This window comes from Heteronotia binoei, chromosome 17 (assembly GCF_032191835.1).
Source record: "Heteronotia binoei isolate CCM8104 ecotype False Entrance Well chromosome 17, APGP_CSIRO_Hbin_v1, whole genome shotgun sequence".
NCBI classification, from domain to species: Eukaryota; Metazoa; Chordata; class Lepidosauria; order Squamata; family Gekkonidae; genus Heteronotia; species Heteronotia binoei.
The window spans coordinates 46,159,240-46,186,670 of NC_083239.1; the positions used below are offsets into that span (position 1 = coordinate 46,159,240).

Genomic DNA, 27,431 nt, shown 5'->3' on the forward strand with positions numbered 1-27,431 from the left:
GGAAAGAACAGACTGACTACCCCTGGGCCAAGACAAATTAAACTACAGAATACTCGCTCTCGGGCCTTTTCGGCCGCAGCCCCACATCTCTGGAACCAACTCCCAGAGGAGGTGCGGGCCCTGCGGAACCTTGATCAGTTCCGCAGGGCCTGCAAGACCACCCTTTTTAAATTAGCTTATGAATAACTGAAAATCCGCCATCAGCATCAACTAGAAGAGTGTCAAGGATAGCGTCATAAAATGTTTTAGCTAATTGTTTTAATTCAGGCTTTTAAGGTTAGTTTAATGTTAATTTAATGTTTCTAGTGTAACTGTTTTATTGTTGGTGCACCATTGGTCACCGTATTGTTAGCCGCCCTGAGCCTGCTTCGGCGGGGGAGGGCGGGGTACAAATAAAATTTATTATTATTATTATTATTATGAGGACCGCCAGTTTGATTTTGCCGGGGCTGTTGAGGGGCAAGTTCAGTACCTGGGGGGTTGTTGAGTCCGCCGTGTGGAAGTCCGCCGACTCTTGGTGCGTGGTCGGCCTCCGGCGGTTGTCCTTAGCTCGGCAAGCCCGAGCAATGTGGCCGGTCTTCCCGCAGCTCCGGCAGTCCCAGGTCCAATACTGGCAGTTTCTTCTGTCGTGGGGGTCGCCACAGCTGGCGCACTTGGTTGCCGGGGCTCTCTCTGCCGCTGGGGGTCGCTCGGGCTCTCGCTGCCGTGGTGCCGCTCTGCTAGGTGGCCCCGCTGGGCGGCGCAGCTGGTGGGCCTCCCCCTCCTCCTGGCGGTCGTAGTCCAGCTCCTCGTGGTGGACGGCGTCCGTCCGGCTTTTGGGGAAGGTCCGGGCCATCCGCTCGAACGCCACCGCTTCGCTGAAGGCGCTCTGGAGGGTGAGCTCTTCCTTGGCGAAGAGCTTCTGTTGGAGCCTCTCGTCGCGGAGGCCCCACGTGAATCGGTCGGCCAGGGTTTCTTCCAGTTGGGGAAAGTTGCAGCTCCTGGCGATTTTGCGGAGGGCTGCCAGATAGTCGGCGGCCGATTCTCCTACAGCCTGGTCCCTCCTGTGGAACAGGAACCGGCGGGCCACCCGTGACGGCTGAGGCGAGAAGTGGCCGGTGAGGAGCCTGATGATCTCCTCGTAGGACTTCTCCGTGAGGCGGGCGGGCGCCGAGAGACCCTTGGCGATCTCGAACGTGGCTGCCCCGCAAACGCTCAGGAGAACGTCCCTCTTTGTGCCGGCGTCGGTGATCTTGTTGGCCCTGAGGTAGAACTCGACCCTTTCCGAGTAGGACTCCCAGCCCTCTGGATTCGCTGGGTCGAAGGTCTCGATGGACCCGGTGGTTCCGCTCTGGCTTGCCATGGCGGCGTCCGCGGTAGTGGCCGGTGGTTGCCCTAGATCTCCGTTGTAGCCGATGAGGCTAGAATCCCATCCTCGTCGCCACTGTAACGTACTCGACGCGGAGATGAGAGTAGGGCAACATTCTTTAATGGGAGCACGTTGCAAGAGAGGGAACACGCAGGCCGGGCCCCGCTTATGTACATTTACCCGGTTCAGCCTCCTGTACAGGTCAGGCCAATCCTGGCCTGTTAAACTTCCCGCCGCGGATGTGGTAGGCGGGGATTCCGCGCCCCGCGCTAGAGATGCCTGGGATAACCCAGCCGCCTCTGCGCGTGGGCGCGTATTTCAGCCAATACATTACAAGGTGGCTTGCCATTGCCTGCCTCTGGACTTCCTTGGTGGTCTCCCATCCAAGTCCTAACCGGGGCTGACTCTGCTTTAGCTTCTGAGAGCTGATGAGATTGGGCCAGCCTGGGCTACCCAGGTCAGGGTTCCTTTTTAAATATCAGCTGATTCCAGATGTTCCCTTAACGTTTGTGCCATTTTCCTCTTCTGGATCTAATGAAACAAAAACGGGATATCGGCAAGCGCAGCACCTCGACTGTTTCCTTATAATATTCCTGCTGAAGACCCTCGCGTGGTCCACACGAAACGGTGCCTTTGCAACCGCGCCCAACGTTTCTGTGCGTGAAATGAGGGTCGCGGGGCTCCGAAGGGAGAGAGAGTCTAGAAAGGAATCTGAGCTCAGAAGCTTGGGAAGGGCCTGCGTCATCTTCCCCTTGCCCCCAGGCCGAATCCTAACAGTGCCGTCTGCATTCTGCCCCCCCCCCCAGCTTTCCGAAGCTCACACCTGCCCGTTTTGCCGGGGCGAGATCTGGAGCCACGAAGACATCCGCATCGACCCCTTCACCTACAAGGAGGAGAAGCCCAGCCTAGAAGAAGACGACGACGAGGGAGATATGGAGGACGTGGAGGACGTGCTGCAGCAGCTGGCGCTCATGCGCAAGGGGATCGGGGTCAGTAGCTGGTGTGGCGGGGTCACGGGGTTGGCAGCTTCCAGGAGATCTCTCGCGATGACAATGGATCTCCAGTCGGCAGAGATCAGCATCCCCGGAGAAAATGGCTGCTTTAGGGCTGCCAAGCTCCTGCCGGGGGAAGGGGATCCCAGGGTTTGGATGGGTCCCAACCCACCAACACGGAGCAGGTCGCCGGGGTGATCCCCACTCCAAAGAGCCCTATCGTTGCGCAACATGCCTTGTGCGATGACATCCTCAGAAGTGACATCATTTTATCAAGCATGTCATGCCAGGGAAGCTCTTAGGATTTGTGGTAAAATTCTATGGTACCATAGAGTTTTTACTGTGAATCCTAGAGTGCTGTGGCAGGGACACTCTAGGATTCACAATAAAACTCTATGATAGCATAGAGTTTTACCGTGAATCCGGAAGTGACATCATCGTATTGGCATGTCGTGCCGGGGAATCTTCAGGATTTGTGGTAAAACTCCATGGTACCATAGAGTTTTTACTGTGTATCTTGCAGCAGGGACACTCTGGGATTCACAATAAAATTCTATGATACCATAGAGTTTTACCATGAATCCTATGATATGGAAGGACTTGGCAACCCTAGGATGCTTTGAAGGGTGGACTCTGGCATTGTACCATGGTGAGGCCCTTACCCTCCGTAAACGCTGCCCTCTCCCGGATCCACCCCCAAAGTCTCCAGATATTTCCAAACCTAGAGTCGTCCACCCTAAAATGTTCCCCCCCCGCTAGGGTTGTCATCCTCCAGGTGGCACCTGGAAATCTATTACAGTTGATCTCCAGACAACCGAGATCAGTTCCCTTGGAGAAAATGGCTGCTTTGGAGGGTGGACTCTGTGGCACTGCACCGTGTTGAGGCCCCTCCCCAAACCCCGCCCTCCACAGGCTCCACCCCCAAAATCTCCTGGGATTTCCCAGCCTAGAGCTGGCAACCTGAATGATGAACAGGGAGAGGGGTAGTGGCCATGAGTGGACAGAGCAGACATATCGTGGTTCGTGGGGGCATTATATTCCCAGGGCAATTCAAGTTTGTAATACGAAACATTCCCTTTTTCGGGGTGGCGGTTTGGATTCAGGCAGTAAACGAACCTTTCGCTCTCCCTTTGATTCGTTTCCTTCACAAACTGACCCGTGTGTGGGCTGACCCTGTCCTTGCCTCCCAGCTCCAGAATCCCATTTCCTCCCCCTGCCCGGACCCTGAGCTCCAGATTCCTCCTCTGCCTCCTCGGGGGAACCGTCCTCAGCCAAACAAAGCCACCCTGGCCGACCCCGACTATCAGGTGAGTTCCACGTGCAGCCTGAGGACCTTGCAAGCGGGCCTTGCAAGCAGCGCTCCCTCTGAGCTGTGGAGCCTTGTGAGTCTGCTGAGGGATGTGGGCTGTTTGTCTCGTGACATATCCCAGGGGTGGCCAACGGTAGCTCTCCAGATGTCCTTTGCCTACAACTCCCATCATCCCCGGCCATTGGCCATGCTGGCTGGGGCTGATGGGAGTTGTAGGCAAAAAAAAAACATCTGGAGAGCTACCCTTGGCCACTCCTGATATGGTGGGTTCAACGCATAGAGGAGACGCGGTTGCAGCGATCGTTGCTCTTTATTGAGTTACAGCCTGGTAACTGGTAGCGAAAGAAGACTGCTCAACGGGGGCAACTATATGTGCAAGAACGCCATTGAAATGTCTGAAGCAGCTGGAGGCCTGTGATTGGACCAGGGCAGCAGGGATTTGGATCCTGCTGCCCATTGTTCTAGAGCAGGGGTAGGGAACGTTGGATCTCCAGATGTTTTTTGCCTACAACTCCCATCAGCCCCAGCCATTGCCCATGCTGGCTGGGGCTGATGGGAGTTGTAGGCAAAAAACATCTGGAGAGCGACCGTTGGCCGCCCCTGACGTATACTATCCCGCTTGCCACTATACTTTAATGCACCCTGTTTTTCTAATGGCTAACTTATATTATTTCGCTTTTGGAACAGCGCATCAGAATATTTGGGGGTTTTGTTTTTGTTTTTTTGTATTGACATACTCAGATAGGGGATGTTGGCTGTTTGTCTTATTGCATATACCAGGGGTGGCCAGTGGTAGCTCTCCAGATGGTTTTTGCCTACAACTCCCATCAGCCCCAGTCATTGGCCATGCTGGCTGGGGCTGATGGGAGTTGTAGGCAAAAAAAAAATCTGGAGAGCTACTGTTAGCCACCCCTGGCATATACCAACCCATCCTCCACTTTATTTTAATGTCTTCCTTTTTTTCTAATGGCAAACTGTAATGGTTGTTATAATCTCTTGAGAAACCATGCCCTCTGTTTAAACTAACAAAGCCAAAAGGTTACCTAGATTTATGGCACTTCACACCTGCAACAGTGTTTTTTTCAGCCCTAGTTTGTCCTGACGCAGATCCCTATTTGTGATTCTTTTAATCTGCTAAAAACATTCCCATGATTCCACACCCCGCCCACTTATATTAAGAATTGCTGCTTCCGTTCCCATTTGGTCTGATGAAGTCTGCTTAAGAGCATACGAAAGCTTACATTCCGAATAAAACTCAGTTGGTCTTAAAGGTGACACTTGTCTTCTACTGCTTTGCTCTGTTGCTTCAGACCAACACAGCTGCCTACTGGGGTCTGCTGACATTAAAGTTTATGACGTCCTCATAAATTAGTTTGCTCTGGGCAGAGCCGGCTCGCCCACTAGGCAAATTAGGTGGTTGCCTAGGGCGCCGGCAGGGGCGCAGAATTCAGACGTCTCCCCTACCCTCCCAGGCAAACGCCTAGTTTGCCTGCTCCTCAGCCTCCTCCTCCCTCCCCCACCATGTCAATTTCAACGTCGGGGAACCCACGGCCGAACGCTGCTCTCCCCAGCGATCTAAAGGCGCACCCCCCCAGCTGATTGGTGGGTAAAACTGCAGCATGTTCACTGCCCATGCCCAAAGCAGGCCAGCAGGAGCAGGAAGGGCGAAGTCTGAAAGCGCGCCACCGCCGCTGCCTCCTTCCCACTGGAGCCTTTACATCAGGGGTGCCAAACTTGCAGTTCAGGGTCCGAATCAGGCCCCCGGAGGGCCCCCCAGCAACTGGCTGTCACCTGCTTCCTTCTCCCTATCGCTTGTTTCCTTCTGCATCACAGCTTGCTTTGCAAGGCTTGCTCAATCACACAAGAGCTACAGAGCAAAACCTCTATTTTCTCCATTGGCTGAGGCTCCTCCCTCGGGGGGAAGGCGAGGAGGGAGAGCTTGCTTTGCCAGGCTCTTGATCGCGCGGCAAAGCTACTGAGCCGACCCTCTCTTCCTTCTATTGGCTGAGGCTCCCCTTCCCAGTCCCCTGGGGAAGGAAGGAAAGAGCCAGAACTTCCTTTGCCCGGTTCCCTGGATCCCATGGGAGGGATACAAAGAAAGCATCTTTAAGACCAACGAGGGCTAACGTTTTAAGTTTTTAAATATATATACATGTGTTTGTCTGTTTTCTTTATAAAATTTATATCTCTGCTACCTAATCTTAAATAGGTACACACATGGCTCGGCCCAACCCGACATGACCAGGCCCAACAAAGTCTCATTTATGTCAAATCTGGCCCTCACAACAAATGGGTTTGACACCCCTGCTTTAGATAGCCGAAGAGAGCAGCGTTTGACCGTGGGTTCCCCTACGTTTAAATTAACATGGGAGGGAGGGAGAAACATCGACTGCGGGGTGACATGATAGAGGTTTACAAGATTATGCATGGGATGGAGAAAGTAGAGAAAGAAGTACTTTTCTCCCTTTCTCACAATACAGGAACTCATGGGCATTCAATGAAATTGCTGAGCAGACAGGTTAAAACGGATAGAAGGAAGTATTTCTTCACCCAAAGGATGATTAACATGTAGAATTCACTGCCACAGGAGGTGGTGGCGGCTACAAGCACAGCCAGCTTCAAGAGGGGATTGGATAAAAATATGGAGCAGAGGTCCATCAGTGGCTATTAGCCACAGTGTGTGTGTATATAATTTTTGGGCCACTGTGTGACACGGAGTGTTGGACTGGATGGGCCATTGGCCTGATCCAACATGGCTTCTCTTATGTTCTTATGTGACACAGAGTGTTGGACTGCAGGGGCCAATGGCCTGATCCAACATGGCTTCTCTTATGTTCTTATGTGACACAGAGTGTTGGACTGCAGGGGCCATTGGCCTGATCCAACATGGCTTCTCTTATGTTCTTATGTGACACAGAGTGTTGGACTGCAGGGGCCATTGGCCTGATCCAACATGGCTTCTCTTATGTTCTTATGAGACACAGAGTGTTGGACTGGATGGGCCATTGGCCTGATCCAACATGGCTTCTCTTATGTTCTTATGTGACACAGAGTGTTGGACTGGATGGGCCATTGGCCTGATCCAATGTGGCTTCTCTTATGTTCTTATGGAGGCAGCACGGGGCCAGGGAGAAGGCAGAGAGAGACGGTGTGGGGGGGGGGGCAGACCGTGAGTTTGCCTAGGGCGCTATACGCCCTTGGGCCACTCCTGGCTCTGGGGCCATCTTTCCTGAGCTAAGTAGAAAGAGATGTATCATAGATTTTTCCAAAAGCTGAGTGAGAAGGATCCACAATGGTGGAGATCTTCTTCGATCAGGAAAGCCCCTCATTCCACCCTCTCCCTCTTTGTCAATGCACCAAATTGCCTCGCAAGCAGGGCTTTTTTTGAGCAGGAAGGTGCAGGGACACAGTCCTGGGGGTGTGGCCTAATATGCAAATGAGCTTCTGCTGGGCTTTTCCTACAAAAAAGCCTAAGGCTAAACAATGGTGATGTCAGGGGTGTGTGTGGCCTAATATGAAAAAAGAGTTCCTACTGGGCTTTTTCTACAAAAAAAGGCCCTGCTTGCAAGAATGTCGTAAAGACCCCAATAAGAGATGATGTGCGTAAAGCTACAGACCTGCGACGTTTATTCTCTCTCCTCTGCAGGCCCCCTCCTCCGCCCACCCCCGGCTGCTGCAGCGCGCCCTGCCAAATATCCCCTGGGACAGCTCCCATACTTCAGTCGCCTGGGATGCCGCTACCACTGCCTCTCGGCTCCCTGAAGGGCCACCAGGGCCCGAGCAGCCAAACTGATGAGGACCAAGTCGGCAAATAGACGGGTGAGTCAAAAGGAAGTCGGCCTGTTATTGAGAGCTCAGGGGTGCTTAACGTAAGAGCCACATAGAGTCACTGTCAGGTGTTTGAGAGCCACAAGCCATGAACGTCAGATGTTTGAGAATTGCAGGGCGGAGGGAGGGAGGAAGGAAGGAATCCAAGTAACTTTGTGAATTGTTCCGTACGGTGCAACTCTATTGCCTGTGTGGGACATTATGTTCGCATAGGGTTGCCAAGTCCAATTCAAGAAATATTTGGGGACTTTGGGGGTGGAGCCAGAAGACATTGCGGGTGGAGCCTGGAGCAAAGTTGTGACAAGCACAATTGAACTCCAAAGGGAGTTCTGGCCATCACATTGAAAGGGACCGCACGCCTTTTAAATGCCTTCCCTCCCTTGGTTATAATGAAGGATAGGGACACCTTCTTTTGGGGCTCGTAGAATTGGACCCGCTGGTCCAATCCTTGTGAAGCTTGGAGAGTATTTTTGGGGAGAGGCACTGGTTGTTATTCTGAAAAATCTGGTGCCTCAACCTCAAAAACCAGCACACACACACACACCCTGAGCCCCAGATACCTGCAGATCGATTCTCCATTATGCCCTATGGCAGGGGTGGCCAAATTTGCTTCAATAAGAGCCACATTGAATAAACGTCAGATGTCTGAGAGCCACAACACCTGAATTTCAGATGTCTGAGAGAGGAAGGAAGGAAAGGTGGAAAGGAAGCAACTTCAACTTTAAATGCATTCTCCAAACCGCTAGCGGGCTTGGCTTGGAGAAGGGATGTAAAGATAGAAATGCTTTCTCCAAACTGGCCTTTGGGGTGGTGGGGGCTTTGAGAGCCACAGAATATGAAAGAAAGAGCCACATGCGGCTCCCAAGCCACAGTTTGGCCACCCCTGAGTTAGCAGATCCATTAGCTGGAGCTTTTGGGGCTGAAGGCCTAAAAGGCGCTTTTCCCAGGAGTAGGCTCCAGGGACTAAAATGGGACAACATCTGAGTAGACCTGCCTGGGTTTGCTCCCAAAGTGCACAGTGGGGAGATTGTGTCAAAGTAGGGATGCCAGACTCCAGGTGGGGCCAGGGGATCGCCTGGAATTACAGCTCATCTTCAGACTGCAGAGATCAGTTTCCCTTGGAGAAAGCCACTGCTGTGGAGGGTGGACTCTGGCATGGTAATAAAAAAGGCCAATGCCATGCTGGGAGTTAATAGGAAGGGAATTTGAAAACAAATCTGACAGTATCATAATGCCCCTGCATAAATCGATGGTGCAGCCTCCTTTGGAGTACTGTGTACAATTCTGGTCACCGCACCTCGAAAAGGATATTATAGCATTGGAAAAAGTGGAGAAAAGGGCAGCTGGAATGATTCAAGGGTTGGAACACTTTCCCTATGAAGAAAGGTTAAAACACTTGGGGCTCTTTAACTTGGAGAAACGGTCGACTGCAGGGTGACACTATAGAGTTTTACAAGATTATGCATGGGATGGAGAAAGTAGAGAAAGAAGTCCTTTTCTCCCTTTCTCATAATACGAGAATTCGTGGACATTCAATGAAATTGCTGAGCAGTTGGGTTAGAACGAATAAAAGGAAGTCCTTCTTCACCCAAAGGGTGATTAACACATGGAATTCACTGACACAGGAGGTGGTGGTGGCTACAAGCATAGACAGATTCAAGAGGGGATTGGATCGACATTTGGAGCAGAGGTCCATCAGTGGCTCTTAGCCACAGCGTATTGTTGGAACTCTGTCTGGGGCAGTGATCCTCTGTATTCTTGGTGCTTGGGGGGACACAGTGGGAGGGCTTCTGGTGTCCTGGCCCCACTGATGGACCTCCTGATGGCACCTGGCTTTTTTGGCCATTGTGTGGCACAGAGTGTTGGACTGGATGGGCCATTGGCCTGACCCAACATGGCTTCTCTTATGTTCTTATGTTAGGGCTTGGGTGGGAGACCACCAAGGAAGTCCAGGGTTGCTACACAGAGGCAGACAACAGCAAACCACCTCTGTTTGTCTTTTCCCTGCCCTAAATGGCCCAGGCTAGTCCAGTCACATCAGATAACAGAAACCAGCAGCGTCAGTCCTGATTTGTATTTGGAGGGGGGGGGCCACTCAAGCATTCCAAGGGTGATACAAAGAAGCAAAGTTAGCAAACAATGGCTAGCCACCTCTGTCCATCCCCTGCCTGGAAAACTTCATGGGGGTGGGTCACCATAAGCCAGCCACAACTTGACAGTTCTTTCCTCCAGCGCCACAATCTCACTTTGGTGTAGTAGTTAAGTGCGTGGACTCTTATTTGGGAGAACCAGGTTTGATTCCCCGCTCCTCCACTTGCAGCTGCTGGAAGGGCCTTGGGTCAGCCCTAGCTCCTGTGGGAGTTGTCCTTGAAAGGGCAGCTGCTGAGTGAGCTCTCTCAGCCCCACCCACCTCACAGGGTGTCTGCTGTGGGGGCAGAAGGTAGAGGAGATTGTGACCGCTCTGAGACTCTGAGATTCAGAGTATAGGGCGGGATATAAATCCAATATCATCATCTCCTCCTCCTCCTCCTCCTCCTTCAAAGCATGGTGTTATCAATGGAAGTGGTGTTGTGCTCATTCTGGCCAGCAGGAGGCACCAGTGCTCTAGTGACCAAGACCGAACGCTGAGATTTCTAGTTTCTTTGCTTGTAAAATGCATTTAGGACCTTCTGGATTTTAAAAACAGAAACACCCCCCAACAGTCTCATATATTATGGATGCTGACCAGTGTAAAAATTGTAGGCAGAGAAAATGCAAGGTATGTAAGAAGTATTAACCGAAGCACAGCAGTGCTTTCCCTCTTGCTAGTTTGCTAGGACAACTGGTTTGGTGTCGTGGTTAAGTGCACGGACTCTTATCTGGGAGAACCGGGTTTGATTCCCCACTCCTCCACTTCCAGCTGCTGAAATGGCCTTGAGTCAGCCATAGCTCTGGCAGAGGTTGTCCTTGAAAGGGCAGACTCTTATATGGGAGAACTGGGCTTGATTCCCCACTCCTCCACTTGCAGCTGCTGGAATGGCCTTGGGTCCGCCATAGCTCTTGTAGGAGTTGTCCTTGAAAGGGCAGCTTCTGTGAGAGCTCTCTCAGCCCCACCCACCTCACAGGGTGTCTGTTGTGGGGGGAGAAGATATAGGAGATTGCAAACCGCTCTGAGTCTCTGATTTCGAGAGAAGGGCAAGGTATAAATCTGCAGTTCTTCTTTTTCTTCTTGCCGTACAAAGTTGCGAGAACATTTTCAGCCTTTTTGATGTGTTCTTCAGTTCCACAGGTGAGATGGGAAAGTGCCATAAGCCTTGACTTGACACATTAAATGAGGCAAAATTCCAAGTAGGATCCCAGTTTCAACAAACTGAACACAGCACACAGACTACACTCCCTAATAACGTATCCGAGTAACTTTGTGAATCGTTCCATACGTTGCAAATCTATTGCCTGTGTGGGACATTATGTTTGCATAGGGTTGCCAAGTCCAATTCAAGAAATATCTGGAGACTTTGGGGGTGGAGCCAGAAGACATTGGGGTGGGGCCAGGAGACATTGGGGGTGGAGCCAGGAACAAGGGTGTGACAAGCATAATTGAACTCCAAAGGGAGTTCTAGCCATCACATCTAAAGGGACCACACACCTTTTAAATGCCTTCCCTCCCTTGGAAATAATGAAGGATAGGGACACCTTCTTTTGGGGCTCATAGAATTGGACTCGCTAGTCCAATCCTTTTGAAACTTGGAGGGTATTTTGGGGAGAGGAACTGGGTGCTATTCTGAAAATCTGGTGCTTCTACCTAAAAAACCAGCCCTCTCCACAGAGCCCCAGATATTTGCAGATCAATTCTCTATTATGCCCTACGGCAGGGGTGGCCAAATTTGCTTAAATAAGAGCCACATAGAATAAATGCCAGATGTTTGAGAGCCACAAGACCTGAATTTCAGATGCTTGAGAGTTGCAGGAAGGAAGGAAGAAAGATATGGAAAGAAAGCAACTTTAACTTTAAATGCATTCTCCGAACTGCTAGCTGGCTTGGCTTGGAGAAGGGATGTAAAGATAGAAATGCCTTCTCCAAGCTGGCCTTTGGGGCGGTGGGGTCTTTGAGAGCCACACAATATATGTGAAAGGCCATATGTGGCTCCCGAGCCACAGTTTGGCCACCCCTGCCCTTTGGGAATCAGTCTCCATAGGGAATAATGGGGGTCACCCAGCAGACATTTCCCTCCCCTGCCCCCGCTTTCTGATGACCCTGAAGTTGGGGGGAGGGCCTCCAAACTGGGGGATCCCCTGCCCCCACCTGGGGATTGGCAACCCTATGTTTGCATGTTGTTTGAATCTTTTTTTTAAAAAAAAAACCCATCTCTCGGAGCCAGCTCAGGGGCCCCCAGGTAGGGCTGAAAGGTGGCTGACCGATGACCTAGATAAATAAACTGGTGGGAAAGCTTTTCCTTCTACTCCCTGCCAAGGAAAGGCAAGGTCCCCTGTGCAAGCACCAGTCATTTCCGACTCTGGGGTGACGTTGCTTTCACAATGTTTTCACAGCAGACGTTTTTACAGGGTGGTTTGCCCTGGCCTTCCCCAGTCCTCTACACTTTCCCCCCAGCAAGCTGGGGACTTGTTTGACGGACCTCAGAAGGATGGAAGGCTGAGTCAACCTCGACCCGGCTATCTGAAAACCCAGCTTCCACCGGGGATCGAACTCAGGTCGTGAGCAGAGCTTAGGACTGCAGTAGAAAGGCCTAAACTCCAGGTGCGAGGCCTGCCTAGACTATGGCAGCCCACCCTGTCGAAACTGTGCAGCAGGACGCCCTGTCAGTCTTGTGGCACCGCATCTCCGCCCTCCCTTGCTTTACCAGATTGGCCTCCCCTCCTCCCCTGAGCGAGTATTGATCTGTCTCCCCAGGGCGGAGGTAGCTGCTGGCTCCGGAGGCCGTTGAGCTCAGCTCCTATTCCGGGAACCGGCGAGAGCTCTCGGATCGATGCGCCTTGGTGGAATGAGGCACGAGCCACCGCGATGAGCATCAGGGGTCCTGGGGATGAGAACTCTCGCTGGGTTGAGGGGAAACAAAGGGGGTCCAGCAGTCCTCCCCCCCCCCCCCGCAGTTGCCAGAGGTCCAAGCAAGGTCAGGTGGCGGATGTGGGGAGACAGGCAGGCCTGACGCGTGGGGGGTGCAATCCGCGAGGAAGTTCTGCTTTGTTCTCAGGGATACGAATAGGCCCTGTGCAATAGAATGCCCTGTGCCAGGCGTGGAATTCTAGCAGGAGCTGCTTTGCCTATTAGGCCACACCCCCTGATGATGATGATGATGATGATGATGATGATGATGATGATGATGATGATGATGATGATGATGATGATGATGATGATGATGATAATAAATTTTATTTGTACCCCGCCCTCCCCCGCCGAAGCAGGCTCAGGGCGGCTAACAATATGATGACCAATGGTACATTAATTAAAACAGTAATAAACCACATAGTGACCAATGGTACATTAATAAAACAATTACATTAAGAACATTAAAGTTAAGCATTAATTAACCTTAAAAACCAGTTAGAACAATTAACTAAAACAAACTATAACACTATCATTGACGCTATTCTAGTTAGTGCTGATGGCGGATTTTCTTCATTGTAAAATTATAATTCAGCTGTTCATAAAAGCTAATTTAAAAACGGTGGTCTTGCAGGCCCTGCGGAACTGATCAAGGTTCCGCAGGGCCCGCACCTCCTCTGGGAGTTGGTTCCAGAGATATGGGGCTCTTGGAGGGTTGGCTACATCAAGGGTCTGTGGCCTAATATGCAAAGGAGTTCCTGCTACCACAAAAGCCCTGGGCAGGAGTGGAATTCTAGCAGGAGCTCCTTTGCATATTAGGCCACACAACCCCTGATGTAGCCAGTCCTCCAAGAGCTTACAAGGCTCTTTTTTGCAAGCTCTTGGAGGATTGGCTACATCGGGGTGTGTGGCCTAATATGCAAAGGAGCTCCTGCTAGAATTCCTCTCCTGCCCTGTGCAATAGCCGCCTCTCCAAGACAAGGCACATCAAGCATGGTTATGGGCCATCCAGCCTCAGTGTTTGCATCAGTTTGCTCCTGTTCAGAAAACACCTCCGAAGAAAATGGAAGATTGCCTCCCAGTCTCTTATGGCCTCTGAGTTCCTCCCCTGCTCCCTCCAGCTCTGTTCAGCAGTCAAATATAGAATCATAGAGTTGGAAGGGACCTCCAGGGTCATCTAGGCCAACCCCCTGCACAAGGCAGGAAACTCACAAATTCCTCCCCCTAAAATCAGAGGAACAGCATTGCTCTCAGATGGGCATCTAGCCTCTGTTTAAAAACCTCCAAGGAAGGAGAGCCCACCACCTCCCCAGGAAGCCTGTTCCACTGAAGAAGAAGATATTGGATTTATATCCTGCCCTCCACTCCGAATCTCAGAGTGGCTCACAATCTCCTTTCCCTTCCTCCCCCACAACAGACACCCTGTGAGGTGGGTGGGGCTGAGAGGGCTATCACAGCAGCTGTCCTTTCAAGGACAACCTCTGCCAGAGCTATGGCTGACCCAAGGCCATTCCAGCAGCTGCAAGTGGAGGAGTGGGGAATCAAACCCGGTTCTCCCAGATAAGAGTCTGCTCTTTCAAGAATAACCTCTGCCAGAGCTACGGCTGACCCAAGGCCATTCCAGCAGCTGGAAGTGGAGGAGTGGGGAATGAAACCCGGTTCTCCCAGATAAGAGTCTGCCCTTTCAAGGACAACCTCTGCCAGAGCTCTGGCTGACCCAAGGCCATTCCAGCAGGTGCAAGTGGAGGAGTGGGGAATCAAACCCGGTTCTCCCAGATAAGAGTCTGCTCTTTCAAGAATAACCTCTGCGAGAGCTACGGCTGACCCAAGGCCATTCCAGCAGCTGGAAGTGGAGGAGTGGGGAATGAAACCCGGTTCTCCCAGATAAGAGTCTGCCCTTTCAAGGACAACCTCTGCCAGAGCTACGGCTGACCCAAGGCCATCCCAGCAGCTGCAAGTGGAGGAGTGGGGAATGAAACCCGGTTCTCCCAGATAAGAGTCTGCCCTTTCAAGGACAACCTCTGCCAGAGCTACGGCTGACCCAAGGCCATCCCAGCAGCTGCAAGTGGAGGAGTGGGCAATCAAACCCGGTTCTCCCAGATAAGAGTCTGCCCTTTCGAGGACAACCTCTGCCAGAGCTATGGCTGACCCAAGGCCATCCCAGCAGCTGCAAGTGGAGGAGTGGGGAATGAAACCCGGTTCTCCCAGATAAGAGTCTGCCCTTTCAAGGACAACCTCTGCCAGAGCTACGGCTGACCCAAGACCATCCCAGCAGCTGCAAGTGGAGGAGTGGGGAATCAAACCCGGTTCTCCCAGATAAGAGTCTGCCCTTTCAAGGACAACCTCTGCCAGAGCTACGGCTGACCCAAGGCCAATCCAGCAGGTGCAAGTGGAGGAGTGGGGAATGAAACCCAGTTCTCCCAGATAAGAGTCTGCCCTTTCAAGGACAACCTCTGCCAGAGCTACGGCTGACCCAAGGCCATCCCAGCAGCTGCAAGTGGAGGAGTGGGGAATGAAACCCGGTTCTCCCAGATAAGAGTCTGCCCTTTCAAGGACAACCTCTGCCAGAGCTACGGCTGACCCAAGACCATCCCAGCAGCTGCAAGTGGAGGAGTGGGGAATCAAACCCGGTTCTCCCAGATAAGAGTCTGCCCTTTCAAGGACAACCTCTGCCAGAGCTACGGCTGACCCAAGGCCAATCCAGCAGGTGCAAGTGGAGGAGTGGGGAATGAAACCCAGTTCTCCCAGATAAGAGTCTGCCCTTTCAAGGACAACCTCTGCCAGAGCTACGGCTGACCCAAGGCCATCCCAGCAGCTGCAAGTGGAGGAGTGGGGAATCAAACCCAGTTCTCCCAGATAAGAGTCTGCCCTTTCAAGGACAACCTCTGCCAGAGCTACGGCTGACCCAAGGCCATCCCAGCAGCTGTAAGTGGAGGAGTGGGCAATCAAACCCGGTTCTCCCAGATAAGAGTCCGTGCACTTAACCGCTACACCAACCTGGCTCCCAGGAATCACTCTGTCAGGAAGTTCTTCCTAACGTTGAGCAGGAAACCCTTCGGATTTAATTTCAACACGTTGGTTCTGGTCCTACCTTCTGGGACCACAGAAAACAATTCCGCACTGTCATTTTCCTAATGATAGGCTGCCATATGCAGCCAATGAGGAGCCGCAAGGCTGCTACTCTTTCCGGCCTGCTGCCCACACTAGGCCTCCGAGTGATCTGGATTTTTGCATTTAGTAACTGTTCACTACAGCGCAGGCTTTGCCTGTTTCTCGCCCCTGTCCCAAAGCAGATGTTGTGTTTCTGCATACTCCAGTGATACAGTTCTTTGCGTGGGCACGCATTCCCTCGGGCCACGCCAGGCTGGCTTCGTCCCCCATTAGCTCATCTCAGCCTCCCATCTGTAGCCCAAGCGGCATGTGTGAGCGATTTGGAGGGTGGGTACGAGGCTCCAATCTCTTCCCTGTGCCGGCGTCTTGTATTTGTCCCCAGGGCAGCCGTCTCCCCCGCAAGATCACCCGGTGCCAGCTGCGGGCACGCTCCATTTCCCAGCCGATTTCTCCCCATAGGGAGAGCTGAAGGTGGGGGAGGGGCTCAGTCAAGGGAGGAGACAACCAAATGGGCTTCCTTTTCATATCTGAAGGGTTTTCGAAGGGGTGTGAAGCGAAACCTGTCAATGCACTCTTGGGAAACTGGATTAGAAATTGCCCTCACAGCAGTCCCCCACACTGTGGGGGTGAGATAGCTAGAATTCAAGTCCGGGAGCTGCTTAGAAACTGAGAAAAAAAATTGGAGGGGGGGGGAGAGAGCCAGTTTGGTGTAGTGGTTAAGTGTGCGGACTCTTATCTGGGAGAACCGGGTTTGATTCCCCACTCCTCCCCTGGCAGTTGCTGGAATGGCCTTGGGTCAGCCATAGCTCTCGCAGGAGTTGTCCTTGAAAGGGCAGCTTCTGTCAGAGCTCTCTCAGCCCCACCCACCTCACAGGGTGTCTGTTGTGGGGGGAGAAGATATAGGAGATTGTTAGCTGCTCAGAGACTCTGATTCAGAGAGAAGGGCGGGGTATAAATCTACAGTTTTCCTCTGCTTTTTCTTCTTCTTCTTCTTCCTCTTCCTCTTCTTTTTCTTCTCCTTCTTTTGAGAGTCAACGCTGCCTTTGCCAGATTGAAGGAACAAAGGGAGATTTGACTTTATGAAAGCTTATCCTCCCAAAATCGTGTTGGTCCCCATGGGGTTACTGGACTCAAATCCAGCTCTTCTACTACAGAGCAGCACAGACACACTCTGAAATGATGGAGTAAGATGTAGGGTTGCCAGAACCTGGCTGGGAAATTCCTGGAGATTTGGGGGTGGAACCTGGAGAGGACAGCTACTTCAGTGGGGTGTGATGCCACAGAGCCCACGCTCCACAGCAGCCATTTTGATCCAGGGGAACTGATCACCAGAGAGCCAGTTTGGTGTGGTGGTTAAGCTAGTTTAAGTTAGTAGTGGTTAAGGGTGCAGACTCTTAACTGGGAGAACTGGGTTTGATTCCCCACTCCTCCACTTGCAGCTGCTGGAATGGCCTTGGGTCAGCCATAGCTCTTGTAGGAGTTGTCCTAGAAAGGTTCTGTGAGAGCTCTCTCAGCCCCACCCACCTCACAGGGTGTCTGTTGTGGGGGAGGAAGGTAAAGGAGATTGTGAGCTGCTCTGAGTCTCTGATTCAGAGAGAAGGGAGGGGTATAAATCAGCAGTCTTCTTCTTCATCTCTGTAGATTGGAGATGAGCTGGAATTCTGGGGGATCCCCTGGTTCCACTTGGAGGCTGACATCCTCAGAAGCAGGCTTTTTTCTTGTAGCAGGAACTCCTTTGCATATTAAGCCACCCCCACACACACACACTGATGTAGCCAGTCCTCCTGAAGCTTAAAGTAGGACCTGTCAGAAGAACCCTGTATGCTCTTGGAGGATTGGCTACATGAGAGGGGTGTGGCCTAATATGCAAATGAGTTCCTGCTACAGAAACACCCCATGCCTAGCAGAAATGTGTTGCTACTGTCCTCCCTCTCCTTTGGAGGTTTTTAAGCGGAGGCTAGATGGCCATCTGACAGCAACGCTGGGTCTGTGAACTTTGGCGGATCTTGAGAAGGAGGGCAGGAAGGGCTGCATCAGTGCTTAGTTCTCTTGGCCCTTCTTTACACGCCCAGGGAAATGCCAATTGCCAAATTGGAGTCAGGAAGCAATTTTCTTCCAGGCCAGTTTGGCCAGGGATCCTGGAGGTTTTTGCAATCTTCAGGGCATGGAGCTGGGGTACTGGGAGGTGTGTGGGGAGAGCTATTTATGATTTTTTTTTTCTTTGCATTGTGCAGGGGGTTAGACTAGAAGACCCTGGAGGTCCCTTCTAACTCTGATTTGAAGTGGATCTTAGAGAATTTGAAGAAGAAGACTGCAGATTTATACCCCGCCCTTCTCTCTGAATCAGAGTCTCAGAGCGGCTCACAGTCTCCTTTATCTTCTCCCCCCACAACAGACACCCTGTGAGGTGTGTGGGGCTGAGAGGAGGGGAGAGCGAGTGTTAATTTTTTTTGCATTGTGCAGGGGCTTAGACTAGATGACCCTGGAGGTCCCTTCCAACTCTATGATTTGAAGTGGATCTTAGATAATTTGAGGTAACAGCTTGCAAAAATCAAGCGTGGAGAATTGCAGAAGCGCTCGTTTTTTTTGGGGGGGGGAGCCACTCCCCACCCCCTGCTGAAAGCAGCGTCTCCCCACCTGCGAGCATCCCGCTCTCCCTATATTCCGCCCCACACACACACACTTTCCCCACATCCATAGGATTCGGTCCAGCTGGCAGACAGAGAGGAGGATGTGGTTTCCCGGGCGACAGATGAAGTGCTTTGCTCAGCCAGCTGATTTCGAAGTTGAGGAGGGGGGTGAGAGAGAGGGGGGGGGTAACTTTGCCAGGGGGAAAGTAGCACAGAGGAGAGTCAGTGAGGGGAAGAGATGGAGATTGACAGAACGGGGCAGGAGGATGGGAGCGCCCTTCAGATATAGGGCACAGCCCTGGGGGCTCTCTGCCAAATGGGCCCTAGTTTCCAGATGACCCTTGACTGTACTTCTCACAAGACCCCCTGGTTACTCTCCCATGGGAAGTGCTGGGGGGAAGGCTCTTAGTTTTAACAGCTGTTTATTCCTGCTATGGGGTGCCCCCAACGGATGCTTCTGATCTGGAAACCCAGATATCCGCCTTAAGTGTCCTCTGCAAATGTTCCATGTTCATATCAACAAGTATCAGGCTTAGCAGCTCTGGCCCGGGCGGGGGGAGGGACTTCAGTTTCTCCTAGACTCTATGGTATACCATAGAGTTTGTGTTATTTATAGTCTGCCTTTCTCGCTGGGAATCACGGAAGATGACACAGAGTGAGTCAGTACAAATGACAGGATGGGACGTTCAATAAATAGCAAAACACGGTTCGGGTCGTAGAACCACCCAGAAGTCTAAAAAAAAACAGAACTGAAGCCAAGAGCTAAGCGTTAATGTGACATGTAAAACGATGCAAAATTACATTAGCAGGATGCAATTTGCAGCAAAATATACATAACAGCAGGGCTTTTTTGTAGAAAAAGCCCAGCAGGAACTCATTTGCATGCTAGGCCACACCCCCTGATGTTACATATACTAACCCATCTTCCACTATATTTTAATGTATTCTTTTTTCTAAAGGCAAATTAGAATTATGTTTATATGTGTGTTACATGTTTAAATCAAACCTTTGAGAAACCTATGCTCATTTTCACCCAGAGCTAACATTACAACGGAAAAAGGAAAGGTCCCCTGTGCAAGCACCAGTCATTTCCAACTCTGGGGTGACGTTGCGGCAGACTTTTTATGGGGTGGTTTGCCATTGCCTTCCCCAATCATCTACACTTCCCCCCCAGCAAGCTGGGTACTCATTTTACCGACCTCGGAAGGATGGAAGGCTGAGTCAACCTCGAGCCGGCTACCTGAAAACCCAGATTCCGCCGGGGATCGAACTCAGGTCGTGAGCAGAGCTTAGGACTGCAGCTCTGTGCCATGGGGCTCATTGCAACAGACTCTCATTTATTGCACTTCACACTCTTAATGGGTTTAGTACATGGACATCAATCTATTTTCATTGTTGTTTCAGCCCAGTTAACATAAACTAAAAACGCCAGACCCCCAACTTCTGATTCTATTAGTCTGCTAAAAAAAACCCCTTAGCACAGAGACATTTTGAATCTGACAAAGGGGAGCCTGTTGATCTCTGAGGCGCCAACTGCAATTGTCCGTGCAACAATTGTAAAAGCTGGAGAGGGTCTAAATATAAATTCGAAGGACATGCTGGGTATTCCGTTGCTGAATTCAAGGCTTTTCCTAGTGTACTGCAGCCTGAAGAAGGCGAACGAAATGGATAGCTCCCGAGGCAGTCCATTACTGCTGCTGTTGCTGTAACATCAACCCTCTATTGTAATTTTGCCAATATTGTTCAAATCTGGCATCTAGTGTGGCGTGTTTTTTTGTCAATAATATTGATAATAAATTGTTTGTTTCAAAGTATAGAGCCGCGAGCCAAGACTTGTATCAACAGTTGTTACTTTTATACCGTTTTTTCCCCTGTTGTTACAATACCACTTTTTTGTATAGCCATCTTTCTGTATAACCTCCAGGTGATGGCTGGAGATCTCCAGGGATTACAACGGATCTCCAGGTGACAGAGATCAGATCTCCTGGAGAAAACAGCCGCTTTGGAAGGTGGACTCTATAGCTGAAGCCACACACACACACGTGGCTAAATTCCACCTTTCCCAAGCTCCAGTCCCCAAATTCCCAGGATCTTCCCAGCCTGGAGGTGGCAACCACACTCAGAGACACAGCCAGGGGTTTTTTTGTAGCAGGAACTCCTTTGCATATTAGGCCACACCCCCTCTGGTGTAGCCAGTCCTCCACGATTTTACAGTAGGCCCAGGTAAGAAGAGCCTTGTAAGCTCTTGGAGGATTGGCTACATCATGGGGGTGCGGCCTAATATGCAAAGGAGTCCTTGCTACAAAAGAAGCCCTGGAGACAGCAATCCTGCCAAAGAGGACATAAAAAGGTAAAGGTAGTCCCCTGTGCAAGCACCAGTCATTTCCGATTCTGGGGTGACGTCGCATCACGACTTTTTAAACAGCAGACTTTTTACGGGGTAGTTTGCCATTGCCTTTCCCAGTCGTCTACGCTTCCCCGCCAGCAAGCTGGGGACTCGTTTTACCGATCTCAGAAGGATGGAAGGCTGAGTCAACCGTGAGCTGACTACCCAAACCCAGCTTCTGCCAGGATCAAACTCAGGTTCTGAGCAGAGACCTTGGACTGCAGTACTGCAGCTTTACCACTCTGCGCCACGGGGGCTTCAAAAGAGGGCAAAGGAAGCAAAAAAAGCAGAATTTCCAATCCAGCAGCTCTAGCCACTGCGAAACGCTGCCTCTCCCTAGTGCAATAGATATTTGGTCCAGTACACGTTCTCCGCGGGTGCCTCTCAATGCCTTTATGACCTTCCGGAAGATTTTGTGCCTAGATTTTGTGTGTGTGTCTAGTGGAGGGGACAACTCAGCCCCTTGTGACACCAGCTCCCTGCCAGTGTCCCCCCCCCTCCCTTGCAGTCACACACCAGCAGCCCCGCATGTGATTTGGGGTGGCCGGATGCTCGCTGTGGTTTATGAGGTCTTAATCAGGGTTTTGGCTCTGCTGAGCGAAGGCTCATTTTCTTTCAGAGCCCATTAAACTGAAGCGGCTCATTAGCCGCCTCTCACTCCTGGCTTTTCCACTTGCCGTTCCAGCAGCCCGAGCAGATCCACCCGCTCCCCCCTTCCCCTGGCTGTGTGTGTGTGTGTGTTGTGTGTCCAGTCTCTCCCCTGTTTTCCTCTTCCCAGTTCTAGGCTGGAGAGATGTGCCCAGCAAGCAAGTGGGCCTTCGGCTGCAGAATGCCACTTGGCTTACTCGTTCTGCCCAGCTGGAGTGCTCCGTTCCATGGATGCCAGCCTCCAGGCAGAACCTGGGGATCGCCCAGAATCACACCTCTTCTGCAGACTACAGAGATCAGTTTCCCTGGAGAATAGGGTTGCCAATCCCCAGGTGGGGGCAGGGGATCCCCCGGTTTGGAGGCCCTTCCCCCCCCCCCGCTTTCTCCCTTTCTCACAACACACAGAGTGGGAGGCGGGGAGGGAAATGTCTGCTGGGCACTCCATTGTTCCCTATGGAAACTGATTCCCATAGGGCAGCGTTTCCCATTTGCAGGGTCGGACCCGGTACCGGGTCATGGAAGCCTCAATACCGGGTCACAAGAAAAGCCAAAGCTAGCCCCGCCCCCAGCAAAGCTCTGCTCTGCTTCCTTCCCTTTCCCCATCTCTCTGTTGTGCAGAGAAAAGCTAGACTTGAAGACTGACACAGGCTGCAAAGCCTGAGCTCCGTTTTCCTTCCTTCCCTCCCCAATCTCTATGTTATGCAGATAAAAGCTGGGCTTGAAGACTGACACAGGCTGCAAAGCCTGAGCTCCGTTTTCCTTCCTTCCATCCCCGAATGTCTCTGTGTTGTGCAGATAAAAGCTAGGCTTGAAGACTGACACAGACTGCAAAGCCTGAGCTCCGTTTTCCTTCCTTCCCCAATCTCTGTGTTATATAGATAAAAGCTGGGCTTGAAGACTGACACAGGCTGCAAAGCCTGGGCTCCGTTTTCCTTCCACCCATCCCCGAATGTCTCTGTGTTGTGCAGATAAAAGCTAGGCTTGAAGACTGACACAGGCTGCAAAGCCTGGGCCCCATTTTCCTTGGAGACCTCTGTAGAAAAAAGAGACAGGCTTTCCTGTCTCCCGGCTCCAGCCCCAAAGTCTCCTGGCTCCACCCCCAAATTTTAGTGGGTTACAAAGGAGGTGTAAAAATAACTGGGCTGTGGGGGGGGGGGAAGTTTGGGAAACCCTGCCATAGGATATAATGGAGATTTGATCTGCGAGTATCTGGGGCTCTGGGGTGGCTGTTTTTTGAAGTAGAGGCACCAAATTTGCTGCATAGCTTCCAGTGCCTCTTCCCAAAATACCCTCCAAGTTTCAAAAGGATTGAACCAGGGGGGTCCAATTCTGTTAGCCCCAAAAGAAGGTGCCCCTATCCTTCATTATTTCAGATGGAAAGAAGGCATTTTAAAAGTACGCAGTCCCTCTAAATGTGATGGCCAGAACTCCCTTTGGAATTCAATTATGTTTGTCATGACCTTGCTTCTGGCTCCACCCCCAAAGTCTCCTGGCTCCGCCCCCAAAGTCCCCAGAGATTTCTTGAATTGGACTTGGCAACCCTACTGGAGAAAAATGGATGTTTTGGAGGGCGGACTCTGTGTCACCGCATCGCAGTGAAGGCCCTGTCCTCCCCAGGCTCCATCCCTAGAATCCTCCAGATCTGTCCTCTGACAACCCTAGCCCCCATCCCCCACTGGGGGGGGGGGCAGGGAGGACCTAGTAACCCTACTTGCCAACCTCCAGGAGGAGCCTAGGGTGTTTTCGCACTCACCTTCAGCCGGCGCGACCCCCCTCTTCACCGTGCAGGATCTGCACGGATTTCGCACGTAAAGCCGCGGAGCAGCCGGAAGAGCCGGAAACTCCCGGCGCTTTTGCGGCGCAAACGTAAACCGCCAAAAAGCAGTTTCCGTTTGCGCGGCTTTTGCGCCAGGAGTTTCCGGCTCTTTCAGCTGCTCCGAGGCTTTAAGTGCAAAATCCCCGCAGATACTGCGCGGTGAAGAGGGGCGTCGCGCCGGCTGAAGGTGAGTGCGAAAACGCTCCTAGAGAACAAAGAAAGGTTAAAACGCTTGGGGCTCTTTAGCTTGGAGAAACGGTCGACTGAGGGGTGACACGATAGAGGTTTACAAGATTATGCATGGGATGGAGAAAGTAGAGAAAGAAGTACTTTTCTCCCTTTCTCACAATACGAGAACTCGTGGGCATTCCATGAAATTGCTGAGCAGTCACGTTAGAACAGATACGAGGAAGTCCGATTACCACGTGGAATTCGCTGCCACAGGAGGGTGGTGGCAGCTGCAAGCATAAACAGCTTCAAGGGAGGATTGGATAAACATATGGAGCAGAAGTCCACCAGTGGCTATTAGTCACAGGGTATAGATGGAACTTTCTGTCTGGGACAGTGATGCTCTGTATTCTTGGTGCTTGCGGGGGTGGGGCAACAGTGGGAGGGCTTCTAGTGTCCTGGCCCCACTGGCGGACCTCCTGATGGCACCTGGATTTTTGGCCACTGTGTGACACAGAGTGTTGGATTGGATGGGCCACTGACCAACATGGCTTCCTTATGTTCTCCACCATGAAAGTAGCTACAAATAAATACAAAGATCCAATGTTACCAGAAATATTTTCGTGGCTTTAATGCAAGGCCATACCTAGATTGGGGAGATACAAGAAAGGAATGAAAAGTACCTTTTGACAAGCTTTTGGAGCGGCACAAGCCGTTTTGATGGAGCCTTAAAAACAGGCCCTAGCACTTTTTTGTGAAGGATTGTGTGGAATGTGCAAAAGAGTTGGTAAAGGAGATTGTGAGTCGCTCTGAGCTTGAGATTCAAGAAGACTACTGATTTATACCCGTCCTTCTCTTTGAACCAGAGACTCAGAGCGGCTCACAATCTCCTTTATCATCTTTCCCCCCCTAACAGACACCCTATAAGGTGGGTGGGCTGAGAGAGCTCTGACAGAAACTGCCCTTTCAAGGACAACTCCTGCGAGAGCTATGGCTTAACCCAAGGCCATTCCAGCAGCTGCAAGTCGAGGAGGAGGGAATCAAACCCAGTTCTCCCAGGTAAGAGTCCACACACTTAACCACTACACCAAACTGGCTCTCAGAGCAAAAGACAAGGTATAAATCCATTATCTTCTTCATCTTCTTCATTCACAGTGGTCGGCTGCACTGGCACGAGGAGCGCCATGCTGGCAGAAAGGCTTTTGGCAAGATTATTGTCCCCCCTTTCCTGTGACATCTGAACAGCCACGAGGACTAGAACCTTGACTCTTTTTGCTTGCTGTTTCGTTGAATGAAATGCAAATTCCACAAGGTGGTTTCTTTAAATGAAAGCAAATTCCACAAGCCAGTCGCCATTTGCTGGCTTCTGGCTCGCTTGGAAGTCCGTCCACTCTAATCCTGACCTCGTCGGATTGGCAGGGTCTAATCATGACCAGTGTTCCCACTAAGCTGAGTTAGCATGAGCCAGCTCACAGCTTTTTAGCCTCCGGCTCACACATTTTTGTCTTAGCTGAGGAAGGATGACCCCAGAGCACACTAATTTATGCAGTGGCTCACCGCCTGGGCTGGATTAACAATCAGGCCAACTAGGCACGGCCTATGGGCCCCCCCCGTGCCTTTAGGGCAGGGGTGGGGAACCTTTTTTTTCTGCCAAGGGCCATTTGGATATTTATAACATCATTTGCGGGCCATACAAAATTATCAACTTTAAAAACAGTGCTCCGCCAAAGGAGAATGACTCAGACCAGCAAAATTAATGCAAATAATTGTTTTTTCTATTTGAAGTCATGTGGGGAGAGCCTAATCAGGTGCGCGCACACACACACACACCCGGCTTGCCACCCCAGCCAAATGCATAGGTCCAGGGCTTTTTTTGTAGAAAAATCCCAGCAGGAACTCATTAGCATATTAGACCACATCCCCTAATATTAGCCTATTAGGTCACACTCATTAGCATATTAGGCCACACCAGCTGGGATAATCAAGTGCAAATTGAACTGGTAGCTGGCTCCCACCCCCCCATCCTTGCCACCCCTCCCTCCCTCCATGTGGAAACTGCAGCTGCTCCCAGCAGACCTTTAAAAGCACCCACATACCCCAGTAGCAGCCCTTCACAATGCCCACCGCACAGACTCCACAGAGAGAGAGAGAGAGGAAGGAAGGAAGGAACAGAAATAAAGAAATGGGGGGAGGCTCCACAGCGTGGTTGGGCCCTGCAATCCCTGCCAGCCAGCCAGGCCCCGGGGTAGGGGGGCCGCTTTACAGCGCGTCTGGGCCCCACGATTCTCACTGGCAAGCCAGGCTCCAGGGAGGCCGCCTTGTGGTTCGGCTTGGCCCAGCAATTCCCGAGCGCCAGACAAAGTGATCTCAAGGATCGCAAGTGGCCCTTGGGCCTGACGTTCCCCATCCCTGCTTTAGGGGGTCCGGGTCAGCTTACCCCCCTCCTCCAGTTTCCCCCCTGCTTGCAGCCCTCCCAGCCTGCATGTGCAGCCAACAACTAAGCCACTCTTTGCCCAATTTGCCTGGTGAGGCTGCTGCTGGCGTTGTTGCCAAGTTTGCCTCTCTCTGCCTCTCCCCCGCCGCTTTGTCAAAGGGGCTAGTGAGAAGGGGCCCGCAGGCTGCGATGGGGGCAACGGGCAGTGGGGCAGGCACTCTGACTCGGAGATAATTTGCAAGGGCCGCCCCTCCCGAGATTTTGACTGCCTAGGGGCCTCCACAGGGTTTAATCTGGCACTGCTCACAACTTTCATACCAGTAGCTCACAAAAGTAGAATTTTTTGCTCACAAGACTCTGCAGCTTAATAGGGTTGCCAATCCCCAGGTGGTGGCAGGGGATCCCCCGGTTTGGAGGCCCACCCCCCGCTTCAGGGTCATCAGAAATCAGGGAGGGGGGGGAATGTCTGCCGGGAACTCCATTATTCCCTATGGAGACTTATTCCCATAAAAATAATGGAGAATTGATTCAAGGGTATCTGGGGGTCTGGGAGGGGCTATCTTTTGAGGTAGAGGCACCAAATTTTCCGTATAGCATCCAATACCTCTCCTCAAAATACCCTGTACATTTCAAAAGAATTGGACCAGAGGGTCCAATTCTATGAACCCCAAAAGAAGGTGCCCCAATCCTTCATTATTTCGAATGGAGAGAAGCTATTTCAAAGGTGTGCGGTCCCTCTGGAGTTCAGCCATGCTTGTCGCACCCTTACTCCTGGCTCCACCCCCAAAGTCCCCAGATATTTCTTGAATTGGACTTGGCAATTCTAAGCTTAGAGAAGGAACACGGAACACGACCTGCTGCCTCTTAGCCTCTGGCTTCCAACCTGTGAAGGACAGCAAGAATCACCGGTGGTCCAGAAGAAAAGAAAACCCCATCCCTCCATTGGGCAGCAGAGGCACTTGCCCAGTCTCTCTCTGCCACTAAACGGCTCTGAAAAGCGAGGCAAAAGGTTGGAAAAACCTTTGAACGGGAACATGAGAGACCTCCCCCAAATGTCTCCTTCTGCTGTCGTGCACAGGAATGCCAGACTAATTGCCTCATCTTGTTACACACCAGATAAATCATCCGTGATCCAGATGAACTTCGCCACGCCTGGAGCGACTGCCTGACAGACTTCCATGTAGGGAAGAGGCCGAGTCCCTTTGATTTCTGACTGTAATCCCGCACGCCCAGCCTTTGCCCATAAAAACCTCTGCCAACCTTCCTCTCCCGTTGTCGGGTGCTCCACAGTGAGGCGCACTCTGCAGTCGTCTCCTGAGAGCTGCTCTGTAGCATCATAGAGGGGAGGCGGGCAGAAGCGGCCTTGGCTGCCATTGGCGGAGCTGCTGTGATGTCAGAGAGGGACAAGGCAGGTAGGAGCACAGTGTGGAGGGGAAGTGCCAAGGAGTAGAAGCAGGGGAGAAGGGTTGGGTGATACAAACGTACCACGTTTTACTCAAAAGGCAGATGGTCACACATGAAGCTGCCCAATGCTGAATCAGACCAGCAGTCCATCATCAAAGTCAGTACTGTACTCAGACTTGGCAGCGGCTCGCCGAGGGTTTTTCCTATCCCCTCCTGCCTAGTCCTTTTAACTGCAGATGCCGGGGGTTGAACCTGGGACCTTCTGCATGCCAAGCAGAGGCTCTGCCACTGAGCTACAGCCCCATTTCCTGGCTCT

At 51.7% G+C, this 27,431-nt stretch overlaps 1 protein-coding gene across 1 annotated transcript in view; it reads left to right on the plus strand.

Moving 5' to 3' along the window:
* CBLC (Cbl proto-oncogene C) overlaps nt 1–7,442 on the plus strand; it is a 41,879-nt gene extending 34,437 nt beyond the window's left edge. The window contains 3 exon segments of the mRNA XM_060257740.1: nt 2,155–2,337; nt 3,531–3,647; nt 7,296–7,442. Of these exon segments, the coding sequence (XP_060113723.1) occupies nt 2,155–2,337; nt 3,531–3,647; nt 7,296–7,442 (447 nt within the window).
* Nucleotides 7,443–27,431: the final 19,989 nt, after the last annotated feature.